Source organism: Sphaeroforma arctica (genome assembly GCF_001186125.1).
Source record: "Sphaeroforma arctica JP610 unplaced genomic scaffold supercont1.106, whole genome shotgun sequence".
NCBI classification, from domain to species: Eukaryota; class Ichthyosporea; order Ichthyophonida; genus Sphaeroforma; species Sphaeroforma arctica.
Genome location: NW_014040452.1, coordinates 53,838 through 80,231, shown reverse-complemented (window position 1 = coordinate 80,231; position 26,394 = coordinate 53,838). Strand labels below are relative to the sequence as shown.

General features: G+C 45.3%; 3 protein-coding genes across 4 annotated transcripts in view; 1 reads left to right on the top strand and 2 right to left on the bottom strand.

Annotated features, from left to right (window-relative positions):
* The first annotated feature begins 716 nt into the window (after positions 1-716).
* SARC_02380 (hypothetical protein) lies at positions 717-8,982 on the top strand. The gene is made up of 15 exons (XM_014303857.1): positions 717-915; positions 1,155-1,331; positions 1,703-1,955; positions 2,214-2,409; positions 2,820-2,936; positions 3,365-3,484; positions 3,708-3,799; positions 4,062-4,137; positions 4,262-6,063; positions 6,427-6,672; positions 6,941-7,018; positions 7,293-7,493; positions 7,810-7,892; positions 8,170-8,292; positions 8,768-8,982. The coding sequence occupies exons 1-15, from the start codon at positions 729-731 to the stop codon at positions 8,962-8,964; spliced, it is 3,948 nt and encodes a 1,315-aa protein (XP_014159332.1). The 5' UTR covers positions 717-728; the 3' UTR covers positions 8,965-8,982.
* A 9,835-nt stretch (positions 8,983-18,817) lies between these two features.
* Positions 18,818-19,711, bottom strand: SARC_02379 (hypothetical protein; the record flags this gene model as incomplete). Its single annotated transcript, XM_014303856.1, has 2 exons — positions 18,818-19,439; positions 19,527-19,711. 2 exons carry the CDS (start codon positions 19,709-19,711, stop codon positions 18,818-18,820), a joined length of 807 nt encoding a protein of 268 aa, XP_014159331.1.
* Positions 19,712-23,186: 3,475 nt separating this feature from the next.
* SARC_02378 overlaps positions 23,187-26,394 on the bottom strand; it is a gene marked incomplete at both ends in the record, with an annotated part of 6,817 nt that continues 3,609 nt past the window's right edge. The window contains 5 exons of one of the 2 annotated variants that reach the window (XM_014303855.1): positions 23,627-23,674; positions 23,936-23,968; positions 24,697-24,786; positions 25,178-25,326; positions 25,606-25,901. In XM_014303855.1, the coding sequence (XP_014159330.1) occupies positions 23,627-23,674; positions 23,936-23,968; positions 24,697-24,786; positions 25,178-25,326; positions 25,606-25,901 (616 nt within the window). Of the gene's footprint in view, positions 23,675-23,935; positions 23,969-24,696; positions 24,787-25,177; positions 25,327-25,605; positions 25,902-26,394 lie in introns of both variants that reach the window. The other variant, XM_014303854.1, reaches the window with a different exon arrangement.

Genomic DNA, 26,394 nt, shown 5'->3' with positions numbered 1-26,394 from the left:
ATATATATATATATATATATATAGTATATATATATATATTTATATTTATATTTATATACATATGTAAGTATATTTGTATTTTTATTTGTATTTGTATTTGTATATTTGTCATGAAACATACATACACACACATATATATGTGTGTGTGTGTGTGTGTGTGTGTGCGTGTGTGTATCTGTATGTCGGTGTGTGGTCAGTGTGTGTGCGTGTGTCTGTGTGTGTGTGTGTGTGTGTGTGTGCGTGTGTGTATCTGTATGTCGGTGTGTGGTCAGTGTGTGTGCGTGTGTCTGTGTGTGTTTCTTGATATGTTTTAATATATCTGTATATATTCATACATGTATGTTCATAAAGAGATGTATGAGTACATAGCGGGGTATATATATATATATGTGTGTGTGTGTGTGTGTGTGTGTGTGTGCGTGTGTTGTGTGTGTGTTTGTTTTTGGAGTGATAGGAAAAATAAGAGAGAGAAAGATGTAGAGCAGTCATTGATGCTTTTTTTATTCGACATCTGGACTTATTGGTTAGTGACCCGTTCGACTGTCTGGAGTAGATGAACAGGCAGTGGACTCTTCAAAGTAGCAGATATGGTACCAATTAAATATATCTTCTTTGCCCACATAATATTATATCCAGACCAAAAGCATCCCCTGAAAATAATAATCTAATTGGGAGCATGCATATCTTGTCATGAAATTTTTAACCTTCGATATTCGCAGAGCAACTGGATGTTCAAACACATGCATGCACTACCGTCGGTGATGGTTGTGTTCTTCGAATTGGAGTGGAACGATCCATACTGGTCTCGAATGGAATCCGAATGTGCCGCTCATTTGACTGCCGTGCGCAAAAGCTTGGAGGGACGGTTGTGTAAGCTGGTGGTCGTGTTGCTGCATCAAATCACATATCTCAAAGGTGTGTGCTCTCAGTGATCTATAAGCTAGCGTTATGTGGATGTAGTTGTCGAATACATTTGGATGCCGTGCCTTCTGATCTCTAGACAGTGCGATACCTGGAATAATAATGGCTTTATTTAATTGCAATGTAGTGAGGAGAAAGATTATAAACACGGACAAAAGGATATAAACATGGATGTTCAGAAGTGTGGAGCCGTGTACTGATTCCTCAAGTGTCGTGTGTCGTGTGTTCTTCAGATGATCCACAGGCGGACGTGCGTGCTATCAGTTTTCGACGTGCGTGCGAAGTGGAGGGCAAGAATTCGCTGTTCATTCTGCCGGTAAATGAGAAAGAGAAGAATCCCGACGTATTCCAGGGCTATGTCAACCGGCTGGACAGCGTATTCAAGGACTTGGCTAGCGCAGCCATCGATGGTATGTATATTATATCAATCTCATCCATAACTTGCGAACCTGGGCAGACGTGCGCTAGTCATTTACTGCATAGCTAAAATGCAATGTCCAATTTAAATCGCATATGCATTCGATTTCAGTACGCACAAGCGTCTAGCTTACTAGACTATTGATTCACCTCACCTCGAGGTTACCCTCGTATCCCGTGGCGTACCTACCCATTTAAAAAATTGTGATGAGATTTTTCATACATATGGGTCTAGTCCGCCCATTGATATGCCGGTAGAAATTATTCGGTATACTTGAGCCCGCTCTTAACTATAGATACTCAAAACACACAAGCACATTCAGAACGCTAATATCTCAGCGCATCTCTCATATAATCTACTCAGAACAAGCTGGGCGAATCCGCAGCCACCGCGTGCCGGCTGGAGCGCCAGGATACAGTGTGTATACCATCCGTCACCAATTCAAGCTCGCCTTCTTCAATGAAACCCTCTCTCGCAGTCACGAGGCCATTCGCCACTACTCGTCCGCGTACTCGGAACTGCTGACTCTGCGCCAGAGCCGAAGCCAGTCCATGACACATGTGCAGAAGAATGAGATCAAAGCTATGGCAGGGCTCATCAACCATCGCTCGTGCAGGTGTGGTGACTGCTATCAATCAGTTTGATGATATACTTACTCTCGCTACCAGAGGTATTAAGCTAGGGCACTTCTTTATTTGATTCATAGACCTTTTCGCATCGATGAAGAAGCTATTTTTTATCTATTGTGCATATGGACGGCAGCCTGCACATGTTTGGTTCGACTTGAACATATGCACAACCGAATACAGTATATTTGCATGTACCATCGTATTCCTGTCGAATGACTATTTGCTCTGTTTTTCGCGCAATACAGTTTACAATTAGTACTTAATCATTGGAAGGCCATAGAATTGTTCCGTCGCCATCTGTCGCACTTCAAAGAAGTTCCCACACTCGCCACACCGCACGCCAACATGTCGGCGGCTATCAGTGATTCCATTGTGGATTCGTTCCGGCATCTCAGCTGGATCAGCAGACAATATCAAGTGTTTGGGGAGCTCTTTTTGCAGGTACGTGTGTATGTTCGCTAGCCCTCTTAGTCTATTACCTGCTTCCTTTTGCTTGGTAGGCGTTTTTATGGTGGCTGCCAATCGTATGACTGTGTAGTATATATATTTGCAGCCTAGTTCACAAAACTCTGACACTGTGTTTCGGACTATCCGTGTCAATCCACTGGCGATTCGTGAGCATATATATTCTTCGCCTGTTTGTAGCCTGCGGGGCGTGTTGAGTGCTTGCTCATAATCGGCTGAGACTACAGTAACACTGTTTCTACAAACCATAGCTTTTCTTGAGACGTTCTTGTTTCTCGACCCTCCTTTTCGAACGTCATCCTAAGGCTCAACAACCGCATTTGTATTTAGCAACGATGTGAGACGTATATCACTTATGCGGATTTAACTCTGTTTTGGTAATGCAGGCAGTATCCATAGGAGCAGTACAAGCTGACCAAAGCCATCACCCCGGTTTCTATCTGCGTCAGGCAGCTGTGGTAGCCATCAAGAGACACAGTTGTTATCGACAAATTGTAGACACAGTAAGTGCGCGCGTGTTGACCGTCCCCGCCTCCCGCATGATTTCTTTCCGATTGGACGGACTTGTTTGTATGTAGCAAATACTTCTTCGCTCTGACCAATCGTTCGGTAGTAGCTCATTCGTATCAACCTTGGAATCACTTGTGAGCCGGGAGATTTTTTTAGTTGGAAAAGCATCGTTTCACTGATTTATCACTCCCGATCGGATATATATTTTTCGTGTATTATTTATTAGACTTGGATGTTCTTCTCGAAATGGCAACATTCCTATCCTCAGTAGACTACGGCGCACCGTCCGATCAGTTTGTGCGTACTTCCACGTTGACCAGCAGAAGCGCTATAGAAAATTCGATAGTATACTTACAATCGTGTCACACTTCATGTGCAATGTCCGATCTGATACAAACCATTGCGCTCTACTTGTACCCAGGATCTGGCCTCCGCAAGTCTATATAGGCTGGCTTCCATAGATCGCGATGGCTCGGAAAATAAACCTGCGAACACTTTTGTCGGCCAAGAGATGATACAAGTACTCGGACAAGCTGCGCAGGTAAATATTATAGCCTACCTCAAATTGTGCTGTAAACGGAGTGGTTTTTATTTTCTTTCGTCGAGATGTGGGTGTAGGCAATCGACGTGGGAAGGGGAAAAGGTGATCATTCTCTTGTCTTGTCGCGGTTGCATATTAGCAGTTAGTCAGTGTAGCTACAACGCGACCTTACTTATCTGACTATTTTGCTGATCTCATTCTTCTCTCATGTTTTTTTCTGTAGATGCAAGAGGCTGACTTTGTCAATGAGGTGGTAGAACTACTTGCCCAAGCTCGCATACAGTACAAACGCTTCAAATGCGCACGTATGACAAGGTAGGGATAGCGTATGTTCAGTCGGAGGATTATCTCCGCTTGCTCATATCAGGTGGTACTGTTGTCTGTGCAATGCTGGATGCAAATGCAATCGATGACCCGTGTGTGCATGTTTTCCTCAATTCTGTGTGATTGTGAGCTGTCGGTGGGTGACCAGTGCTCTCACTCCGCGACTATCTACCTTCCAATTCACCCAAAATAGCTTTATTTTGAGCTTGCCCGTGGTGATCCTTTGCTCATTAGTTTTATGTCTATCACTCAGGTGTATAGCTGTTCAAATTGCCGATCAGTACCTCAGGGCACAGCTTTACGAACGCGCCTTCTTAGTCTACGAAAAGGTAATATATATAAATGCCACAGTTGGCTTGGTTTTTCAAAATAAATTGTCCGTATGTGCGCGTAAGGGTAAGACTGACAACTTGTTTGCTTCGCGTCTGTGTGGCCTCTTTCTTTGTTATACAGGTTCATGTAGAATACAGACGAGATGGCTGGGATGTACTAGTGGACATTGTACTGCGCTCATCGCTCGTGTGTGCTTGTGCTTTAGGCCGTCTTGACCGCGCCATGCAGCTGGCGTTGGAATGTTCCAGTCGCACATTCAATGGCTCACACGCTGAACGCGACGCCTGTTTGCGCCTGGCCAGAGCGCTAGGGGACATAAACGTGCAGAAGGGAGTGGATTCAAGCACGTCAGCAGAGAATCTTCTCATACCCACCACGTCCTCTGATCTCACCCTGATGTCACCAGCTGATAGTTCTTTGGAGTGGATCATCACGAAAGCAAGCCACACCGCTAGAAGCAGCGGAAACAAATCTGATTCACCTGCAATGGCTTCAAGCGATGAGCTACTCGATTCTACGAACGTGTTAAGCATGGATAAGCCTGCAAGCACTCCCGCTCTGAGAATAGCAATGAGTGAGTGTTTACCCATAATTAACTGTTCTGTGTGCATTCAAAGCCCCACGTATACAATCGTGGACGAAGTGTGTGTGTCCGTCAACGTGGTGTCAAATCTACCCCAGACCATCAAGCTAGCTTCTCTTAGTATCGCCATGACAGAGGCAACCCTAAACGAGAGGAGTACAATACACCACCAGGACACGCCATTGAGTGCAGTGGTAGACACCAGCGCACTGTCTGCAGAGCCGGTGGTGTGTACTGTATCAGCCAATGAACGTACATACGCTGACCTGACACTCACTCCTGAGGTGCCGCGCACATACACACTCATTATGGGTGCGACCGGGGGAGCGGCTGGTAGCCGTCTATTGGAGGTTTCCCGGGTGGAGTTGACTCTAGATTTGTTAGATGTTCCCAAGGTTGCAGGAGAGCAGGCCGACACCCACTTCGCTGGCTTAGTACCGAGGTTAGTCTTTGATCAGCCACGCATACTCCATGCAGACAACGGGCTGGGCAGTGGTGCGAATCCCGGCAAGAATGCGATAGCCTTGGATTTGCCGGCTACTTCTCAGAGACGCTCCATCAGCGGGAGTGCCAATACTCTTGTAAACAGCACAACAGGCTCTTTGGGCGCGGATTCTACAGTGGATTACTCGAGGAGGCGTATTGGTCTCATATGTGACGAGCGCGATAGGAGAAGAGGGGTGGAAATCGATGTCCTCAACAGCCATTCGGAGGCGTTGAGCATATTCCATAATGAGCGATGGTCCGCACGACTCACCCCCAGGCCATCCCAGATGAAGGTGCGGCTGGTGCACAGGGAAAGCAACAGCAATGACGTGGATATAACATTCACCTCAGATGCGGATGTGCCAGAGAAGGAAATGCCCGTTCCCGGACATATGTTGGAAGCTGCTATTTCTTCGCACTTGAATATAAAGAAACCAACGACGCCCAGAAGTACTCCAGACAATTTGTCCCTCGAAAATTTGGCGCATGAGGACGCCTTGGCAGTTGATGTGACCCTGGCGCGGTCCAAATCGACGGCCAGAACGGTTTCAAATAGGAAATACATGGGTCTTGGTTCAGATGGCTTTGGTCGTATGGTGGAACTAGATAGTATCACAGCTGTCACTGGAGAAGTGAGCCCCATACTGATACAGGTGACAAATCATGAAGACGATATGGTCACTGATTTGCGTATCGAGCTCTGGGAGTCTACGCGGGACCTGAGTGCTAGTCCGAATGCGCTTGCAAGGAGAGCGAGTATCGAGTTGTTCCGCGGAGGCCTGCTATCATGGAGTGCAGACGCGATTTCTGCAAACGGCAGCGACGGTTCCGTACAATCTGAAATAATGCATGGGTATGTAGGACTCATTGTGTACCCAATACGACGCGTGCTGAACTAGGCTTTGTCTATATGTGCTATTCCTTCTGTGTTGTATGCACAACTTTCTGTGCACATTGACAATGTCGTGCAGGTGTATCAGATACATACTGATTGATATCCATGGTCTTGTGTGCATCTCGTACATCAAAATCGTTTCGATCACGTCGGGTTTTAGTTGTTGCTGCACCAACCATGCAACCAGCTCGCAGACTATGTGTCGTTTCTTGAAATTTTATCAGTCATGGTTTGTCGTCATTTAGATGGCTCTCGCTTTCGTCCCTTTGCTGCTTATCTAAACTCACGTGCTCGTGGCGTTATTGCTCATTTCCATTTCAGGGACAATCAGAACGCAGATAACTACACTCTCACGCACACATTGGAGAAGCCGCTGCCTGAACTGTTGTCTGGTGTCACACACGACCTGTCCTTCTTCCTGCATAATTTGACAGATGTGGATGAGCGTGCATTGGCGGTGCGGTTGTCTTATATGTGCCAAGGGGTGGCTACTGTCAGTGAGCTCTCTTTCCCACTGACAGTCATCGAGCCGTTCGAATGGCAAGCTAAGGTGGCCCACCAATTTAGGTACACGTATCGTTGTTTTATTGTTCATCTCGAACGCGCGCATGTCTGTCTTGTTCATCTTACACATGGTATCATTCGCTGTAACATAATGGGCAATTGTTTGCTCATGGAACAAACCCTCAGGCTGATCTGATTGGGCGTGTGGTGGCGTGCATTCGCTTAGTCGAGCGCTCAGTAGCTAAAATCGATTTGTATACATATGCCTAGGATAATTTTTAAATCATACAAAGTACTATTGGAGTTCTGACTCGTATTTAATTTCCCATAGGCCTGTACGAGAGGATGCGGTCGCCTCTGGAGACACCTTTATGGTTATGGTGGATGCGATCAGCAAAATTCCGTTTGAGTAAGTAAATTTAGTACAGCTTGTGGGAATTGTTTCAATGGAGCTTGAAATCGCTGCTACACTGCACATAGGTTTTCATTATCTATAATAGTTGCTCATGATGATCGGTTGTTGCGAGCTTTTGCCAAGCTTATTGCATATATTTGTCTGGGGAGCCTTTTTGTTTTATACTGCTTGCCGCTCACCAATTACGGATTTATACAATCCGTTTTCACTTATGCTTACTGAACTTTACCCTCCAATTTCACACCATATGTGACTGCGGCTGGCACAGGATCGATGTGTTATCAACTGAATTGCAGCTATCCTCAGATATAGAAATGGCGCAGGGCACATCTCACGTCAGTCGAAAAGACTTTAATTTATATTGTGAGCACGCTTGGAGCGAATGCCTGTATCTGAGGTGCAATCTAGATTTGCCAGTAGGACACAGTAAGGTTGTGGACGTGGGTGAGATGCTCATCCACTGGAAAAGGTATTACTTGTGTTATATGAATACTGCGGCCTACTGAGTGTTGATGGCATGTTTATCTGCATCCGTATAGTTCACGATTTTTTGACCTGCTGTCGGGCTTCGTTTCTGGGGCCCAGCTCTTTTCCCTACTATAAAAAATTTCGCAACCGACAGTGTCTAAGTTAGCAAAGTTTGTCTTCAAATCAGTTCGCGACGGGAAGAGCCCTTTCGGTGCTGTGTCCACCTTCGTGACTTATCTAATAAGAAGACATACGCATTCGTTATACAGTCGAGTGCTTGCACCCTAATGATTTTGTCCCTTACTTCACTGCTACAGCACAAAAGAGAATCGACGGGGCAGCTCTGTCATATTGTTGCCATCAGTTGTAATTGAAAGGCAGCCGCTCGTACTTGAAACAGGTATGTATGCGCGCTACTTTCTTAGCTAATTGTTCAATAGTGTGTAGTCGCACCCGATGATATTTAGAGTAGTGCAGTACATATATGGCCGGCATCTGGCACTTGTACATCTATGTCACTGTGCATTGGATGCTGTACCGTACATACGCGTCGCGTCGCCCGTCGAGTTTGGATGTTGAGTGGGGCAAGCATAAAAATCCAAACTCAGTATCATTAATGTCAAAACCATATTCAATTTGAGTTCGCATGTTACCTGTACTTGCCTGCAATTGCACAGACATTGCATCGGTTGGCTTCCTCAATACGCCGCTGACCGTTACACATCGGCTATTCAACAAATCGAATAGAGTACAACACGTGGCATTCACAATGGAAGCCAGCGATTCATTCATGTTTTCAGGTATGTGCATAGAAGGCTAGCATACAAACAGCACGATCTACAGCTGCTTCGATTACGTAAGCTTGCATAAATAGGGTTGAACGTCTTTAAAACCATGGACCCATAGCTGTTTGCCCAACGGATATTAGCGTTTCAATAAGGTTGAAAATATGGACGATGCTTATCGTGATACAGCTATCTGTGCACTCAAGCAATGTGTTTTGACTAGAAACTAAGTGTCGGACGGCGCTTCAAAATATAAGCACGTTTATCTGTAATCGCATCTACGCCCGCTGGCATACATAGTTGGCTTTGCTGCCGCTGGTATTAGTTTTTTCTTACCGGAACAAAGCTGGTTTTGAGATTGTTTTCGCCTTCACTGAGAACAATGATGTGTGGATTTATTGGTGGCTCTTGCTGCCACATCATAGATTCGAATGAAATGACGGTAATTGCCTTCTTATACCATCGCTATTGCATACCATTTCAAACACAGGTTACAAATATAGTAAAGTGAGGGTATTGCCCATGTCGAGTCAGTCGCACACCTACCAGTTGTGTCCATTAGCCTGTGGATTGATTGCACTACCGAAGTTGAGTCTCCACTCTATTTCGGACGATGTCACGATCAGCTTTGCAACGGGCAACGTAGCCACACACCTATATGTCAAGCCTACTGAGCATGTGCAATAAATTCTCAATGATACATGCTTTATTTTGATGTATATTTGTATAACTGTGTGATCTAGAATTAGAGTGGAATCTGTTCTGGTTTCAGAGAAGCTCAAACTCATTGATAATTCAAAATCGAGCAGTATATAGTGCCAATATCAATTGGATTCGAAATTACAAATCAAGTATACGTGACTATGCTTTAATCCAACGTGGTCCGCAACTTTACGAAAACAATCGATGCCGAATAAGTACGTGTGTAATATGTAAACCTTTTCCATTATTAGCGCACAACTTCGATGCCACGCTGTGAGTTCGCCACCTGCATAGACGAGGAGAAATGTGATATATGTGACATTAAACACTGCAATTACTGTTATGAGCCCCTTCAGCTTGAAGGGTAGGGACGGAGTGAGCAAGCATTATTTTGCTGAGAGCATACGCCACCAAAAACGGGCTGTGATGCAGTCAAATGTATGTTTTACTGTACTGTTTATCTGGTACAATTTGGGCATCTCCTTGGTGATATCAACTGTCAATAGAACTTATATTTTTATCTCAGCCTATAAAATCATATCGTTTCTACCAATGCTTTAAGGATGCAGCACAGTTAAACTGCGCAGCAAAAGTAGATTCAATCGTAAACACTGCAATAAAAGTTATGAGCCCCTTCAGCTTGAAGGGTAGGAACGGAGTGAGTAAGCTTTTTTGTTGAGAGCATACGGCTCCAAAAACGGGCTGTGATGCAATCAAATGTATGTTTCACTGTACTGGATACCTTGTACAATTTGAGCATCCCCTTGGTGATTTCGATTGCCAATAAAACCTATATTTGTATCTTAACCTTGAAAATCAGATATTTTCTACCAATGCTTTAGGATGCGGCACATATAAACTGCACAGTAAAAATCAGATTTATTCGACAGGCGATTGAGGTCCTTAAGTTTGCCTAAGGAATACTGTTGGTTTACTTCGTTCTAATAATTTTACACTCTTATGCCCTGAAAGAAACCGTTCAAGTAAGAATTGCATCTGCGAGTTAGAAGTTATAGTAATAATAATCGGTTGCAATTTTGTTGTGCTAGACTACAATATGTACCGGGTCCATGGAGGCCTTGCTTTGAAAGGTTTCATCTGCATAATAAATTGCTGCAAGTTCCAATCGACACCCGAATCGGCTGGAAGTCTTTACCCTTTAGGGCTCGAATCAAATCAGTCAAGTGGTCGGGCTAGGATTCAAAGTGAATCCCACCTAGGGGATCAAAAGACCCTTAGCACTAATGTAATGGAATGTGAAACCGTCATGAAAGTTATATCGTGTTGATTACCGGGTACAACATTGCCCTTGCGTTATCGATATTGACTGTAAATAAAGACATAGTATGTCTGATACATCGAGGTCCCAGACACAGCTACATTGTAGATGTATTAAGTTGGGTTCCATCAATGTATAGCTATATTGTATATTAATTACAAATTACTAAAATTAAGTTGGGGAATGAGTGCCAAGTATGTGCGTATCTGTAGATGAGACGCAACACAACTAGCAATGGACTGTGATGCTGTTATAGAGTCGTTTATCGCTACTCACTGGGTCCAAAGAGGCTATGAGTTCAGTGTTGTCGGCAGCAAATATAAAATCATATGTTCAAATCCACCCCCCGACTCCGAACCTCTTTTTTAGTTCTTCAAATTTGTTCATTCACTTTTGATTCCTGTATTCTCTTTAGGGTTCGAATCCAATAATTCAGGTGGATGGATAATATTCAGACAGGTATGCAATAGCGGGTTGGGACCCGTAGCACTCAAGAATCCGCACGTGAAGCTGGCATATCTATTGCTACAATGTGCTGGTTACCAGGCACAACATGAACTTTTCGTTGTTGATTTGGACTGCAAACAAGGAAGAACAGCTATACCTCGGAATTTTAATTTACCATTATAATGACGATGCTATAATAAAATGATGCCATGACACAATGCGACGCAGAATTACCTTGAATTGGTATCAACATGTAGGGGAAGACGACTCGATTGTATATTTTTCTATTGTTGTACATTTTCAAAAGTCTTAACCAAACCGTTCAAGTCGAAGAGTAGCGTCGTGGTAAGTGAAAATCTCAAAAATTGTAGCAACACCGTTGGAAATGTTATGACACTCTCACATAAGCGTTATCATGTTGTTTACCAGGTCCAAGTGGCCTTGTGTTGAAGCTTGTAGGTTGCAAATTGAAAGGTTGCAAATTCATATCCACAAACATTCATTATTTTTCATTGTTGACAACTGCAATGAAGGAAGCGTATACTATATATGCATCTGTTGATCAGAACCGGTATTTGACAGTAGAAATATAGAGAAAGACATCGTGTTTATGCGTTTTCCTATTGTTGTACATTTTTAAAAGCCTAAACTAAACCGTCCAAGTCGGAGAATAACATCGTGGTTGGTGAAAATCTGTCGAATAGTAGCAATACCATTGGGAAAGCTGCTATGCTTTTATAGGACTTTTATTGCGTTGTCTATCGGGTTCAAAGAGGGCCTTGTGTTGAAACCTGTCGGCTGTAAATCGAAAGGTTACAAATTCATATCAATGCAGACACACATGGTAATCAATTTTCATTATTCACATCTGCAATGATATGAGCGTAAATCACATATGCATCTGATGAATAGAACCGGTATCACACCGATGGCATATAGCTTGATTTTTTATTATTCTTACCAATGGCGCAGCCAGGATTTGGATCTAGTCGGTTGCGGATCAATGACAGGAGAGTATAGTAGGGATAAATCTATTAAAACCCTAAAACCCTTTAGTTATGTCTACATTCACATCAGGCTTCCTATTCGTTGTAGCATTCACATCAGACTTCATATTCGTTGTAGACGTTCTGGGAAGATTGAAGGGAAGTTAAGATTGTCGAACTGCTGAGAGGAGCTCGGGGTGAGTGACGCAACAATAGAGGACATACGGCGTGTTCATTCACGACGATTGATACAGAATACTTCCACCATTGGGGGAAGCTAAAAATCAGGTACCACTGTGTGGAATAAAGCTGGCCCACTTTCGTTGTGGTAATCTGAGCTGAGCTAGTCTGAGTATTTTTGAACGAATTCTGCTTCGGAGCAAAGTTGGAGGCTGCCCGATATCACGCCACACAACTGATGCATTTGAAATATACTGGATAGTCTCATCGGGAAGTATCAAAGGCGGTATCACAAGTCAAGAATATGAGTCTGTACTGAAATCTGGAAATATTACTTCAGCAGAGTATTGTGCCAAGATGTGACATCAAACTATTGACCAATATTGGATGAGGGTATATTGGTGCCAGCTGTTCATGGAGAAGGAAACTCCCGAGATGTTCGCAGAGAACCCAGATGTCGTGGTAGCTTTGCCGATTCTATTATGTAGCTGTTGTAGTGAGTCCGTCAAATTGGCGGTAGGTTAGGGCCCGCCAGAATACGCCTCATTTTGATACTGATACAAGTAAAGTGACTGGAAGCAAAAGTCTTATCTCCGGGACACACTGAACAGAGACATCCAATAGTACGATAGTCAAGCAATTTGAACAGGAACGTGTTGGTTGCTACCATGTCACAAAGGCGGATTTGGGTATGTTCACGGCAAGGGGTAAAGCTTGCATGAGAGGCTTGTCTCGGTCCGTCATGAGAATATCTCTCCTAACAAGTCGATAGTAGTATTGGCGGCGAGCCTTCCTTACCTGTGAGACGTCGTGATGTATGATATCAGATCTACTCGAGGAGCTTTAGTCCCATTTCTGTCTGTATCTGTTGTCATGCGATTACTGTTCACAGCAAACCATTCAATTATAAGAAGAAGAAAAACAACTCCAATAGAACGGGCTCTAATGCGAGTTTTAATTGCTAATCTGTGTTGGAAAGATGCGGCTGCAAATCCAAAAAAATAATGCAAATTGATGTACGCACACGCTAATCGATTTTCAGTATTTACATCTGCTATGGGTGAGCGTAAATGCTGAATAGAACCGGCATCACATCAATGGCAGATAGGGACGAAACATGTTCGAATATCTACCTTGAATTTTATCATTCTTAACGAGCTATAATTTAGATCAAATCAGCTGTGGATTAATGACAGCAGAGTGTATTAAAAGGACAATCAAATTTCTGAATGTAACTTCTATCATGCGCCTACTGTTCACAGCAAACCACTCAATTGCGAGGGCTAAGTAAGTGTGTATCTGTCAGTCAGAAACAATATCGATAGAACAAACGTTAATGCAAATTTTAATTGCTAATCTATGTTGTATGTCGGGTCCAATGAAACATTACGACAGGTGTTGACTGCATATCAAAAGCAGCAGGATTGATTCCAATCGACAAGAGCTTGATTCTGGATGATTATATAGAAACTCTCATTCACACTTGAATACAAAATAGTTTCCTTATCGCTCAATCAAATCATTCCGGTTGAGAATCAAAATTCAGGTAGGTAGGCCCTGCGAGCAGGATCCTTATACATATTGAAACGGGCTTGTTGCGTTGCTGTACAAATGTTACACAAAATTTTCCTGAGTATATCATGAGTCTTGCGTTCTTGATATTAACTTTACAAAGAAAGACGTAGTATACTTGGATCTCTACCTTAAAATATTATCTTGCTCTACTAAGAGCACAGCTATTATTTAAATATACCATTCAGGCGATCGATACGTTCAAATTGCAGTAAAATCTGATACCAACATTTGAAGTAAATGACACCATAAAGAGTGAATTGCTTTTGAAAAGTGTACCTCTGCGGGTTGAAACTGGCTCTGCATTGAAATTGACATCAGCTTACTGCGCTTGTTCTCTTTGTCAAAATTTATTGTTATATAAGGTGAGCGTAAATACAGTCCAGACGTGGAACGGCTGGTATCATAATTAAAAGGCATCAAAAGTAAAAGTGTGTATACCATCGCTAAAAGAAAGGCCTTCCAATGTAGCCTTCATTACAAAATGCTGCTTGGAAGTAGGCACAGAAGAGGGTTAATCGAGTATGTGCACTTAGTTCTGGAGAGGGCACAACGAGTACCATTTTAGTATGAACTGGGGTAATAGGCGGTCGGGTTAAAGCCAACGATAAGAAGATTGTGTCTGACGTCGAGGCCTATAGAAAAGATGCGATCGTCTGGGATACATATCGAGTGATAGGGGCGAATAGATGTAGCTGATGTGGGAGGGTAGAGTGCTCGCTGTGCTGTTGTAAAAGCACCTGGATAATCTGGAATGTAAAAATAATGGCGTGGATTAGCACTGGGAAGTCAGCGCCTGTTCTTGTTAAGAGATGCTGATGATTTGCATGAGAGGTAGGAACTATATTAAATGCAAGTTTATGGTAACGATATGGATTCAAGCCTATCTTTTCACAAGATGTGAGAGAACCGAATTTGATGTAGATGGAATGGGGCCTGTGAGGCGACGCGGAATCCAGTCGACACACCCAGAGTGTGATGAGGTGAAGGTAACTGGAGTGTGTACAGGGCATGGAAAACTGCAAAAGCCGCCTATAGGGAAAGTACCGATGGTGAACCAAAATGCGTGCATTAACCAAAGGAGCTTGGCGATTATAGTGGATGCTGACCGTGCTTCAAAGACTGTATCTATATATTTCGATGCGATATCTTGTAGTTACGTATTACCAGGTGCCATGTTTCAGTACGAGCTTGATCACAGATCTCCCGTTGGAGAATGGCGTTCAACTGTCGAAATTGGTAGTGAATTTTATGTCCCGGATCATGGTAGGCTAGGTATGAGGACTGATGCTCGAGCGAGTACTGGATACCCTCTGCAGAAATAGGGACTATAACAGACAAGGGATGATTAATAGCTCAAGAACGGTGTGAACTAGTGTCCACAGTGTAGTGCCTAAGAACTGAGTAAGTTGTTCAGCACCTGACGAGCCGGTAAACTATAGACGATTTCGTCGTCTGTACGGTCTGGAGTTAGCTGGTGCCGAGCGTCTGCTGCAGACAGTGACATCTCGTTTGAGTATAAGTTTATCTAGGTTGGAAACTACTTCGCCTGAGATTCGCAGCTGTAGAGATGTGTGGGGATGTAAGTGCTATGATACTAAGACCATAAATTGAATAAACATTTTGTTAGAACATATATTTACAAGTAAGTTTGTTATCATATTGTAGGTCTAATATGTACATATTCACAATATTCTACGGCGTGTGTACCATGCTGTATTTGCTCAACATGACACTTTGACACTCTGACACCAAATATCTCTAGGGTTAGTTTGGGTTTTAAATTTGCTCCAACACTCTCCTGAATTTGAAAACCAAATGTGGTGTGAAGCGCGTGCGATGTGAAGCGAGGTTGGGTTCGGAAGTATGAGATGGATGGCTCTCCTCTCACTGGATTTGGTGCCAATGTGGTGTGTTGTGATAGAAAGTCGGGAAGTTGGACCATGTGTGTAACTCTCCTGGATCTAGTTAGCTTCATGTAGGAAACAAACTCGAAAGATAGTGTTAGCCATATGTGTGTGTTCGAATTCGCTGGAGTGAGAAAAGGCTGCGATGAGGTTGGTGGTAGGTGTGGCATCGGCACGAGCGTCGGGATCTTGCACCGGGGTAAGCGTCGAACTGGTATGTTTACTGTGTGCGGGGCGTGGCAGGCTTTTGGTGAGATAGTCTGCGATGTAATCGGAAGTGGCGACGTATTTGGTGTCAATCACGCCTTGTTCCTGCAGATCGCGGATATTTTGCACACGGATGTCGATGTGTTTTAGTTGTTTTGGCGTGCCCGTGTTGGTAATTACGTGGACAGCAGACTTGTTATCGCAATAGAAGAGTGTGGTCGGGCTGTCAGATGCGAGGTTGAGTTCGGACAGGAAGTTACGCAGCCACTGTATGTGTTTGGCGGCCTCACTGGTGGCAAAGTACTCTGCCTCAGCGGGCTTGGTACTGACTGTTTTCTGTTGCCTGCTTTTCCAGATAACGGGTGTGTTGCAAACACGGATGACGTAGCCTGTCGTTGATCGACGTGTGTCAGGGCAACTAGCATAGTCTGAGTCTGTGTATGCGTCGGTGGAAAGGGGTTGTGGACACTTTGTGTATGTGAGTCCGAGTGTTGGGTGTGTTTTGAGGTAGCGTAGGACTCTGCATGCTACGTTCCAGCGGTCCTCGCTGGGGTTATTGAGGAATCGCGAAAGAGTGTTCACGGCGAAGGTGATGTCAATACGGACGAGGATGGATAGGTAGAGGAGAGTGCCGACGAGTTCGCGGTACGCGCAGGGGAAGGGCGGGCCATGGTGGGCGGAAAGGGTAGTTGCAGGGAGGGGCGTGTGGACGGCGTGGGCAGACTCAAGGCCGAAGTGTTGGACGGCCTCGTCGATGTAGGAGGTCTGGACAACGCTAGTGGATATGTCGTTGGTGACGATACGACAACCTAATAGCTAGGCGGGCTCTCCGAGTATGGAACAGTCGAAGACGGCAAGGAGTTGTCGCTTGAATTTGTCCACATCTTTTTGGGTAAAGCCGCAGATAATGAGGTCGTCGAAATATATAAGCACTGTGCAGTTATATGTGGGGGTGCGGATGTGAAAGAGGCATCTGTCAGTGTGGGCTTGGGTGAAGCCGAAGAAGAGAAGTTTGGATTTGATCAGTGAGAAACAGAGCTTGCCGGACTGCTTGAGCCCGTACAGGGACTTTTTGAGTTCGAGGATTTTGGAAGGGACAAGGCCGATTTGTGCGGGGCCCGATGGAGCTTTCATGTAGATCGGGTGGTCGAGATCAGCGTGAAGAAATGCGATGTTGACATCCATCTGCTTTGTGTGCCAGCCCTGGTTGGCGGCAATAGCGAGGAGTGTGCGGAGATTGTCGTGAGTGCAGGTGGGTGCGTAGGTTTCCGTGAAGTTGACGTCCTTGGTTTGTGTGGATCCGCGAGCGACTAGCCGAGCCATGTACTTGTCGATGACGCCATTGATCATCTTGATCTTGAAGACCCACTTAGATGTGACGGTAAGTACGTCAGGTGGGAGGTCAGTGGCATCACAAAGGACGTTTGTGCCGGTACTGTGGAGGCTGTCAAGCTCGCGTTGAATGGCCGCGCGCCAGAGGTCAGCTTCAGGGGATTTCAGTGCTTGGTTGATGGTAGTAGGGGTGATTGGTGAGTTTTGTATAGATTCGCACACACTGTAGACATGCTTACGTACTTTCCGCGTGAGTGGAGGAGGGTTGGACGTAATGGCAGGTATGCCGGTGTGATGTGTGTTGTCACATGTGTCGATGAGAAGGTTGCGTAGTTCACGGGAGTTGGGACGTTTACGGATGTGTTGTTGTAGCCTGTCATTGTATGCGTTGCCGAGGATGCATGCTTGTTCCTGAGCAGCACGGTCGAGTTGGGCGGCTTTGGCAGGTTGTTGTGTGTGGTGTGCGTCAGTGCTAATGTGTGCCTTGTCCGCTTGCCGTGCAGTAGGTGTTGACTTTGTGGAGCGAGCGACACGCTGAGTGGCGGCTTGGAGGCGCTCATGGAGATCAGGGGATACAGGGTTGTCGGAGGTTGCTGAAATGGGGTTGGTGGAGGGCATGTCCTCTGTGTGTGAACTGGGTGTGGTGAGCGGCTCGTGAGTGAGCGTGGGCTCGGGGTCAGTGGATTCGCTTTGTGGATCCGTGGGGAGTGATGGGAGAGTGTCACGATATGTGTTAACCTTGGAGATTTGGTCCTCGGTGAAATATGGGCGGGATTTGGACCCGTGTGATTTCCAAAGTGGGAAGATTCCTTCGTTGAATGTTACGTGACGTGTGGTGATGACTAGGCCTGTGGCGGTGTTGAGCATGCGGTATTCTTCAGGGTTTCTGGAGAAGAGATCGCGAGCAAGGAGAACGCCGAAGCAAACTTGTTCACGGAGCTTATCTTTGTTACCATGGTCGATAAACATGGTAATACAGCCATATACTCGTAATGCGTGCACGTGGGCGGTGAGTGTACGGCCGAAGAAGTGCTCGTAGGGGCTGGCACGGCCGGGGTTGGTGTCACGAGGAGAGATATTGTGTAGGTGGGTGGCGTGAGACTTAGCTTCCGCCCACATGTGTCTGAGTTGCTTGCATTGGGCGATGAGGCAGAGAGCAGTCTTCTTATTTGCCTGGAGACCACGTTCAACGCCGCCGTGTTGGGCAGAGTCGTCAGTACCGTTGTATAGGATTTGTGCATGATGTAGATGGTTCACTCGTTTGAATTCGGCGGAAATGAACTCACCACCGCGGTCGGCAATAACAGTGCGTATGCGACGGCGGCCTATGTTCTCAATCCAGGTGTAAAAGCGGTCAAGGGTGGCAGCGGCGTCGTTTTTGTGCTTGAGGTTTTCCTCGTATTCGAGACCAGAAGTACGTTCAAAGTAGCGGATAGTATAGGCGTGGCCCCCGTAGCTTTCTTCGAATTTCCCTTCAAGGTCGACTTGCCATTCGGAGCCTATGTCGGGAAGAGAACGGGGCTTGTTGCTAGTGGCTTTCTTGCGCATCTTGCCTCTCGCGCAGGAGGTGCAAGTGCATTCAGGTTTGCCGGAGTGGAGGATAAAGATGTCAATGGCGGTTTGGAGGCCGGCGGAAATGGGGACTGCGTATTTGGTGGGTCCGAAAAGAGCGACACCAGTGTAGAGCCAAGGTGGATTGGTAACGAACTCTTGAGAGCCATCGGAGCCACGGCGGATGAAGGTGTTGGGCGATGATGTGATACTTTCGACGTGAGGTTGGAGGTGGTCCATGAGTTGTGTCCACCAGGAGGCGCGCGGTTTCACAGGAAGACCATGATGACCCGGCCGGCGTCTTTGTCGAGTTTGCGACAGCTTTTGAAGAAGTTCTTCCATGGTTGATTGCCGTAGAGCTTCTTGTTGGGTTGGTGCTAGTTTTGTTTATATGTATCGTGGTAGGGCGTGACTTTGTCGATGTAGTCTTCAGTACAGTAAGCGGGTACTTGCTTGTTATGTTTGGATGCAAACAAGTCGATGTCGATGAGACCGAAGGGTTTTTGGACGTGGTCTTCGAAGAGATCGGGTGCGAGTTGGTAATCGTTGCAGTAGGCTATTGGCGGTTTGATGGGGAGGTTGTTAGCAATAGCCATAGCTTTGGTGGCGCGTGTGGACTGGTGTCCGAAGCGTGAGGTTCTCAGCTTGGAAGGCGTTGAGTATGTAGCGACCGGCGGCTTCGGTGACGATCTGAATGGTGTCAGTTCCGTAGGTGATGTGACACTCGCCGGGATTATTGGGTGTGTTGATCTCGGGGAAAGTGACTGTATAGCCATTGCGTTGGAGGTTGCGGACGGAGAGGATAGATTGATGGGCAGCGGTGGGTAGCACGAAGGCAGGGCCGATGCCAGGGATGGTACCGCGTGTGTATGTGGTGGTAGTAGAGCCGCCAGCCAGTTCAATAATATATGTGCCGGACTGAAGGTCGGTGAGGTGATCGGTGGAGGTGACGATGGAGATATCTGTCCCTGAGTCGATGAAGGCGGTATCGGTGCGGGGCTTTGCGCGCAGAGTGAGAGATTGCACAGTATAGTGGGTTGGGAGGGTGGTATTGGAGGAGAGGTTGGGGTGGGTGGCGCGCGTTACCCTGGCATCTCAGTTGGTGGCAGTGGTAGATGAGTTGCATTTGCCGCGAATACACGCTGCAGTCGTGTGGCCGGTGGAGTGTCTACAATGGTCGCATGTGAGTTTGCCTGTGGTGGTGCAGGTATTCCCTTTGTGGTCTTTGCTACCACATCGGCGGCAGGTAGTGTTGGGACACTCATATGCATTGTGGCCAGGTTGTGTATAGGCGGCGCAGTTACCGGTGGTAGAGTTTATGCCAATGGGTGGGCGCCTGGGGGTATCGGTGCCATGACCACGTGATTGAAAGCGAGTACTGACTACGCCATAGAGAGAGGAGCTATTGAGTACTGCACTGGCATTGAGGCATTGATGTCGGTAGTGGCCATGATATCCTGTGCGATGAGCTGGAAGCTGTCTGGCAGGGATTGAAGGAGGGAGCAGATGTGTTAGTATTTAGGCATGGTGGTATTGAGGCCTTTGAGTTGGTCCCTGAGCAGAGATACCTTAGCGACGCTGTCGTCTAAGGAGGGTTGTTGTGGAAGCGTGAGGGGTTACACTAAGAGTTCCCAAATGCGGCCAATCGTGACGGAGTTAAAATCTTGGCAGATACGTTGATAGAAAAAACTCGGGGGTTGGTCGAGACATGTGTCGTATTGCTCGGAGAGGCCGGGGCCAAGGGATTCAAAGAGAATCGTAGTGCCGACGGTGAGCTCGGCATCATCGGCAGTAGTGTTGGGGTGCAGGGTGTGGAGGACGTCGTGCTTCTTCATCGTATATCTGAACTGTCTGTGCCAATTAGTGAAGTTTTTATCTCTCGTGAGCTTGGTGGCTGCATATGTGCCATTGTATTTGAAGGCGTTGGCAGTGCCGGTGCGGGAGGCAGGGAGGTTGTGGAGCTGTTGCGTGGATTGAGTGTGAGAGGTACCGAAGGGGGAGTATGGGGGTGAAGTAATCGGTGGTGTCTGAGGACCGGCCATACGGCGAAGGTTTTGCTCGGCAAGAAGGAGACGGTGACGAAGGGTGGTGGAGTCGGTGACGACGGGCTGGGAGCGTGCTTTGTCGAGTTGTGTTTTGAGTTGCGCGATGTCTGTGTGGGCGATGTGGAGGAATGCCTGTATGGTAACCATTTCGGGGAGAGTGGCAGTGAGGAGTTCATCGTGTTCGTTTCGGAGAGAGGAGATGGTGGCTTCGAGCTGGATATTGGCGACACGGAGTTCAGAGATAGTGTAAGTGTGGGCGGTGGCTTTGGCGACGGAATCATCGTGGATTTTGTGAAGGCGCTTGTTGTCGGCGGCGAGATCGGATGTGTCGGGGTGAGGGGATGCGTGAAAGTGACCAAGCTGTTCGTTCAGTGAGTTGCGATCGGCGATGCAGGCAGTGAGGTTGGTTTGGGTGTCGTCGCGTTCCTTGCGGGCGCTTTCGAGTTTGGTGATGAGAATGTCCTTGACTGCTGGAGATGTTCGAGGATTTCTTCGAGGTTGGAGGTAAAGTTGGCATCACGCTGTGCACGAGCCTCCTTGAATTTGTCGAGTAAGGAGTCCTTTTCTTCTTTGAGGACGTAGATGGTGACCTCGTGTTCGTCAGTAGTGGCACTAAGAGTGTTGTATTCAGTAGTGTGTGTAGCATGCGCGTCATTCCGTTCAGCGATCGCACGCGTGGTTGCGAGGTCTGAGAAAGCAGCATGTGCTGCGAGGTATATAGTGATGGGATGCACTGGTGGGTGGTTGTCGGGGTCAAGGATGTGGTCAAGAGTTTTGTTGAGTAGGTGGAGGTGCTGGTTGGCGTGGGTGATGGATTGATAAGCGTCAAGGCGAAGGAAGAAGTCTGTGCGAAATCTTGTGGCGGAATCGAAGTTTGTGAAAGTAGATCGGGGTATGAGGACCCCTTTTGGTTGAGTTGAATCTGACATCTTGAGGGTGAGATGTTGGTACTAGGTACGGGGGTGTTTGGGTGGTTGTTGCCTGGGTGATAGTGACTGAATAAAAAAAATGGTACTAAGTATACCCATAACCTGTTAGAACATATATTTACAAGTAGGTTTATTATCATATTGTAGGTCTAATATGTACATATTCACAATATTCTACGACATGTAGTCCATGCTGTATTTGCTCAACATGACACTTTGACACCCTGACACCAAATATATCTAGGGTTAGTTTGGGTTTTAAATTCACTCCAACACACTTTGTATATCAGTAGTTTATTTTTGGGTGTAGTTGCGATCCAGAGTGGAAACCGAAATATGCAGCTGTATTGGTCACTAAACGAAACATGATCTCTTGGTTGTTAAAAAGGAGGTCTAAGTACTTATATGACTTGACAGTAGGGACATGACCTAAAGCAGAGTCCGACGGACGATTAGTGTGGGAACCAGACATAATTCGAATTTCTGTCAATTGAATTTCATTGCTGAGTCGATGGCCCACAAGTTGCATACAATGAATATTATCCTGTACTCGTTAGTGTCGAACTAGAAAGGCGATACGAGATGTGTCGTCTAAGCGATATGAGATATGTCTATATAGAGTTTGAAAAGTAATAGCATGAGGGGGACGTATGAAGGAATCGAAGAGTTTACCGTGGGATAGTACTCGTGAAGTGTGGTTTTGAAGCATACTTGTACACATAGTGGTAACTAGTTAGCGCACTCCACGGTTCTGGAGAATTTGGGACAGAGATATGTGGTTTACACGATCGTATTCATGTGTAAGATCTAAGAAGACTAGGTGGTGATTGAAGGAACGATTGCGTCGTCTAATGCGCATCGCGATACGTTCACGTAATGTCAGGGCATGGTCGAGAGCAGAGTATCCAATTCGATACCCTGCCTGTGAACGGCAGTACCTGAACACTTTGTTGTGGTGGATTGTGGATATTATTGCTAATTCAAATACTCTCCGTAGAATTTGGGTAAGCGAGATGGGTCGAAAATGAGCGGCCGAATTTGGGGCCGACACTTTGAGAATGGGACTCTGAGCAGACATAGCCATGAAGGGGGGTAGTCCTCCTTGTAGATCATCTGTCTACAAAGTCTATATATCATCTGGGGGAAAGAGAAAAGGGAACCGGACGTCCACGAAGAGCCCTGTCGGGGTGGTCGAGAGGGTAGGATACAATACAGGACTTGATGGTATTAATTTCGACTATTACATGCTCGTAAGTTATATTATACAATACCTGTGCAGTAATTAACGCAAGATAAGATTTTGATATGGTAATCCAAACACGTCTTTAGTTGCAATTGTTCTCAAGAACGTAAAACTCTTATGCTGTACACAGGAAACAGCAGGTGTAACATTTGCTTCGAACTTTTAGTCTTCTAATTCACAACTGACAACTTTCAACGAAAGGTCACTTTGGACCAGGTATGTAGTATATATAGTATATTGCTTGTATAAAAACACTACAGCTAGTTTTTAATGATATTGGTTTCAACCCGCAGAGGCACACCTGCTGCATTTTTATCATCTGTCAAATGTGAAACTACGCGCCGCACAATATATTTGCTTTGGGATTCGTAGTCATTTATGCTGTTCTATCTTAGTAGCACCACATTATTTATCTGCTATCCACTCGCGGATCGTTCGTGGCTAACGAGAATGTCACGGATCCCATATGAGACCGGACGTGTTTTGAAAAGCCGGCTGGTATCGGTTTACTCCATTTTTTTTTTTGCATTCGAATTGTCTAGCACACTCAAGGTGGTTAAACTGTACATCAGTATGCACCCCGGGCCGGTGAAACACTGTTTCCTCTCACATCAGGTTATTATACGGTGCAAATTTCGGTCCTGTGCGTGATCAATGTCGCATACGATCTGCTCGTTCTAGCACCCAGCGAGATAGGATTTGTCGTATTAAAAAGCGAATATTTGCAGGTTGAATATTAGTAATCATTGTTTGGCCTATCTATTAACACATTTCGCTGTCGGGCCTTGCAATACCTTGTTAAAGATTTCAAAGTTAGCATCACGAAGGCTACTTAATTTTCGGAGTGTATTGTAAGTTCTGCATATCTCCGAGGCAATTGTTATGCGAACTCTCAGAGAGTGAATAGAAATACTCGACTGCATAGTGTGACAGTCCTGGCGATTTAACTCCAAAACCCTGGGAGTCTTGTCACCTCATTGCCTCCATCATAATTGGCCATGCAGTTTCATCCCAGCTCTGTAAGTGAAGAAAATCGCTCGGTCATTTGAGTAAGAGATGAGGTTCACGAGTACGGATTGACCACAGCCACAGGTGGAAGCGAAGGACAGCACTATTATCGAAGCATATCCATCACAACCGAAAGCTTGTAATCATAGCGAATACGTGTAAAGGACATCGAATACAAAACTTATGAGGGCATTTTTGTGCGGCTGAGATCAAAATATGCCTGTCAAACCCCTCTGCCAATTCGACGTAGAACAAAAATCATTTTCATACCACTATTGTACTTATGGAGGGCCGTTTTCGCTTCTAGAATATTCGAAGGTCGACAAACTAGGATGAGTGAAAAATGTCATGAACAACTACGACGTATTAAGTAAAATGAGCTGACAGCAGATCGGCGCATGTAACCTCAAGGACATACAATCACGCACCAAACGTACTCGGCATGAAGGGGATTCCTACAATATCGTAGACACTATCTGGTTGAGGTGTGATCGCATTTTGCGTTAAAACGCATTGGCGTATACCAGTAAACGACATGTAAATTAAAGACTACCGGGAGTGTCTGATGATATGCACATGCCCGCCATATACATCTGAGCTTTGTCCTAATGCTGTCGAATCTCACCATTCAATATCAATATCGCGACTTATGTGAAGACATCAACAATCAAATTGACATCTAATTTCTTATAAACACCTGTAACAATGGCTAACAATTGTATTTACATGATATTAGAATACATTTGCAACAATACATAATACGTTTGCAACACTAAAACATATACACGGTATTGTATCATGTGATGTCTTCATAGTAAGCGAGAGTCCATACTTTCATGTACGCGCATGGTATCGTCTTTTTTCGTTCAAAACTATAGCCCAAACCAATCCACACATTTGATACGTACATAGACACGTTTACACTATTACTATCCTCATCATTTAAATTTCACCCGAGCATGCCTCACAAATTTTCTCACAGTTTGATGTAATACGCACGAAGGAACATCACGTATACGAACTAAGCACACCTCATTCCATCGTATCCTTCTGAATTCTTCTGTTCCACTTCGGAGGCTCTCGAGCTTCTCGCAATGCGTTGGAAAACCTTCAAACAACGTCTACGAAGCGACAATGAATAGAGAAATAGAGAAGAAGCATAAAATGAGTACGTAACAGCGGCTGAGCAGACAAAATCAAGCGAGCGCAGCTAGTGGTATAAGTGTCGGCTAAAATAGTGCAAATAAGTGAGGACATGTCACACAGACACACAAACCCAAAACATAACCACCAGTGTTCAAGAAGACATATATATCAGTATACTGCAGGCATGGTATAGCGCAACTTCAGTCATTTGGCATCCCGGGCTACAAAATGCAAATACAAATCCACAATCGCAGCATAATTATCTATCAATACTCCGTGAATCTACACACACTTCGTTTTATAAATAGCAAGTTAGAAAGTTCAACCTAAAACGAGTCTGAAAAAACCCCGCACACACGTACACACCTCGAAATGACTAGCGAGCGTGGCAGATGTGTCAAACACTTTCCCATTTACATTATCCTTCACGAGCTCATCTAAGCAGTCGAAATCAATTGCGCACACTGGAAGTGAGCACCCAAACATATCCACCACCTTCATCGGCAGATCCAAGCCTGTATTAAATATTGTCAATGCAACTAAATAATACATCCGGGACAGAGCGATAGTATTGCGCTGTGACAGTAAGCGAACACATACTATTAAAAACCCATAAGGTGCCGACGCCGACACTGACTAAAGTATATGCGTTCTATAACTATTTGCAATATAACAGCGAGTGACTGCGCGTGACTTAAGATTGGGAACGACAGAATAACCATCCAATGTTTGACGTGCCTGCTTCGAAGCGCACACTACGGCATTTCGATTCTGAACTATTTAGTTGTATTTACCTGATGACGAATAGTGCAAAGACACGCCTATATCCGCAGCACCTAGCAGCTTGGGGTAGTCCTCGGCCTCCAACCACATCGTATACACTTGCACATGCGCAAGCGATTTCTGGGCTATGACCTCCATATAATGGGCCTTCATAGGGCCTTTACCGGTGATGATGCATACTATATCGGGATGTTTAGTGCCGTTACTTGCTTGTGCATCGTATATCTCTAGAGATTTTAACAGAACGCCGAAATCCTCGTCGGCGGTCCAGGACGTGCTGCTGACCAGCAGCAACGGGCGATCATTTCTGCAATTCGTGAGAAGATACAGTGGATTAGTGGGCTGAGTCAATTCCGAGGTAGCTTAGACATACAGGCTTCGGCTATGTTGAACCGCACTCGTGAGCATAATATCAACACTACCACTTAAAGTGAACGATATCTGAAAACCCATGGCAGCCTCATACTCTCATACAGCGATTTTGAAAGGCCTAAGTATCGGACTATATTCGCTCATTGCTTGCAGAATATTGGTTGTCCAAGCTCCTAGGGAAAAATACAGACATCACAAAATAAAATCATGCGAATAACTATTTGCTTGAGTGTTTTACGACGAAAAACAAAGACACACGTACATAACTCACGATACACGCAGTAGATATACGTATATATATATATATGTATGTATTTATGCATCTATGTACTTATGTAGGCGTGTATGTATGTATGTATGTATGTGCGCATATATGTATGTATGTATGTATGTATGTATTTATGTATATATGTATGTATGTACGCATA